Source organism: Mastacembelus armatus, chromosome 18, assembly GCF_900324485.2.
Source record: "Mastacembelus armatus chromosome 18, fMasArm1.2, whole genome shotgun sequence".
NCBI lineage: Eukaryota > Metazoa > Chordata > Actinopteri > Synbranchiformes > Mastacembelidae > Mastacembelus > Mastacembelus armatus.
In genome coordinates this window covers 16,877,016-16,879,893 of record NC_046650.1, presented here as the reverse complement: position 1 = coordinate 16,879,893, position 2,878 = coordinate 16,877,016, and the positions used below count along the sequence as shown (strand labels likewise).

General features: G+C 40.3%; 1 protein-coding gene across 1 annotated transcript; it reads right to left on the bottom strand.

Annotated features, from left to right (window-relative positions):
• Nucleotides 1–591: 591 nt before the first annotated feature.
• LOC113141514 (ladderlectin-like) lies at nt 592–2,607 on the bottom strand. The gene is made up of 5 exons (XM_026325979.1): nt 2,419–2,607; nt 1,755–1,840; nt 1,463–1,594; nt 861–972; nt 592–752 (listed from the first exon to the last, which is right to left on the bottom strand). Exons 1-5 carry the CDS (start codon nt 2,477–2,479, stop codon nt 682–684), a joined length of 462 nt encoding a protein of 153 aa, XP_026181764.1. The 5' UTR covers nt 2,480–2,607; the 3' UTR covers nt 592–681.
• Between the last annotated feature and the right edge of the window lie 271 nt (nt 2,608–2,878).

The window sequence follows — 2,878 nt, the reverse complement described above, 5'->3', positions numbered from 1 at the left end:
CAGTGACGTCGTGTGGACAGGTGCGTGTACTGCAGGCTGTACAGCAGGTACAACAACATACATGCTGAAGCTAAATCAGCATCAATACAGCTTTTATTATAAAGTTGGCCTCAGTGCCATGTGGTGGTTTTATGGCTGTACTCTAGGAGGCTGTGGCCTTACATGTCAGTGTGATATTTCTGCTGACCTGAAAACTGTTTAACACCATAGTTACAGTTCACAGGTGAAAAGGTTTGGAATCATTTGTCATTATGTTCAGTATTATAGTAGAGGATTTTGACAGAACAGGAGCTATAACATAGAGTCATAGACCACATTGATTTAATGCTTGACATTTTTATTTTTGCTCTAAAGGAGAAAGGACAGTTCAGAATAAAGTGGAGCTCAAAGCATTCTTTCCATAACACATTCAGTCTGCTCTTATTAAAGGCACAAAACCTCAGAGACAGTCCAGCTCCTGTTTATGTTACTTGTCTCTTCCTTCCTTCAGTAGCGTTACAGCCATAGAAAAGAAACAGATGATATATACTGGATATGATAGAAGATGTCAAATGAGATACAGTAGAATTCAGGTTCTATGAGACTGATGGCACAAAATGTGAGAGTATGCAAAGACAAACACACCTCCACCAGTGTTTGTGCTTTTCACAGGGATTTCATGCCTCTGGATCAGACCTGGGATCACCACAGCTTCTTGACACAGACAGATGGAAGAGGAGTCTGACAGTCCAGATCGTTCCAGAACCTTCTACCTGTAAGTACCAACAACATGTCAGTCAGTGCTACAGACCAAGACCTGAGACCTGAGATGTTCACGTTAATATAGTTTGTTTTATTATAGTGACTTTTTGGTGATTTACCTTCAGTAGAAATCTGTAGACAGTCCTCATTACGCTGATAGTCGTCAGGTTGTCCAGGAGCCCAGTTTGTGTACGTGAAAGGTGTTTTATCAGTCCATTTCCACTTGCCCTCCTATAAACCAGAAGAGAATCAAATGTAGTGACGTGTTTCAGTGTCTGATGAAGACAAATCCAACCACAGGACACTGACTGTGTTTAGGGTTGATGGAGGGGACACAGAATAAGTCAGGAGAGACACATTCAGGCTGGTTTGAGCTACAAAGCCATGAATTAGTTGTTATGTGTCAACATCAGTCACCAAGAGTCAGTGATTATGTGAACAGTGCAGAAAGAGAATTCAATAGTTGTTCTTTAAAGAAGAACTTCATGACATCTGATAAAATGACTGAGTGTCTGATCTGAGTCAGTGTTGGTTTGGACTGAAGTTTGACAATGAGGAAGGAGAATCAACATTAGCAGCTTCTACCATAACACATGTCCAGTTGTCAGCAGTCCAGTTGCATTGTGGGTAATGTAGGCTGTTCATTGTGATGGTGACAATATGACATTAGGACAAAGCCAATATCAGCTGAGTATTTATCTGTCAGACTGTGTGAATTCACCTGTATCAAATCATGGCCTCCAATCCATATGAGTCCAGTCCCTTTAGCGTCAGCGATCACTTTCTGAATCACTTCATACTCCTCAGCATCACGCACTGATGCAAGGTTTCCACCCAGGGACTGGCAGTTTAACTACAAAGCAGATAAACAGACAGTGGAGTCAGTAAAGAAGCAAAATAAGCTGAGTAGTAGGAAAACACCAAGGCAGGAATAGATGCCAGTGTTAAAGTGAACACAGACCAAATAAACAGTGTAGAATCATTGTGGACTGAATCCACATCACTCTGATTACCTGAGCAGCAGGCCAGGTCAAGGCTTTGGGAACATGCATGAAGCAACGGCCGTTATTCCGTGTCCAACCAGAGAAACAAGACTGTCCTAAAGACAAATAAAATGCGTAATGTTTAGTTTTTTGTGAATTTGAACCATCAGCGTTTATTTATTTATTTATTGTCACATCTCTTCCTCTGACACATTAAAACTCTGTAATTATTAAACAGTTTCCTTTGGTCCACAGCTGCATCTTTGGATGAAGGTGAGAAAATACAGAAATGACCATAAAAGAAATAATCAGGTTTTATTTCTGATGTGTCTTAATGTATGAAGAAGTACAAAGCCCTTAGTTTGCCTTAAAGTAAGTCAGAGAGAAGGAAATGTGCAGGATGTTGTATCTAACTCTGATGAACAAAGTGGTCAAAGTCCAATAACACAAACTCTAATAGACTGGGTTGGAATTTGGGCAGTGCAGCTCTGTGTAGAACATCCTGTCAGCATCATTTCCAGAGACACAACAGGTGGAAAGACATTATATTGATCCATTTCATATCTGTGTTGGGCTCTAGGAAACTTAACGCAGAAGTCATTTGGTTTGATCCACAGAATATATACATTTATAACATCTGGATATCTATTCCATAAACATATATACACACAATATATAGTGTAGTAATACTCACCCTGAGCTGTGTCCAGAGCCAACAGGGCACAAAGAAGAGCAGCCAGAATCAGAGTCTTCATGGTGAAGATGATGCAGATGTTAAAGATGAGGCTGATATCTCTGTAGGGAACAGACCTGTAAAGACTGACAGCCTGTCAAAGACAAGACACCAGATGATCAGGGAGTTGGAGTCTCTGGTATTTATGTAGTGAAGCTGTTTGCTGAGCATAAATGTTCTTCAGAAACGCCCTGAATTAGACTAAATGTTTCACAGATCCTGCTGTGCAAATACCATTTAAAAATGTTAATTTTATTATGTCTCAGGGGATAAACATTATGTTTCCTGAGCTAAAATCCAAAACAGTCCAATGAGAGACAGAACATCACAAACCTTAAGGCCATAACGTCAAAGAACGTCCTAATGTGACTTTTACTGTGTTTATTAGTTCAGACGTGTCAGCAGGACAGACTGAACAGTG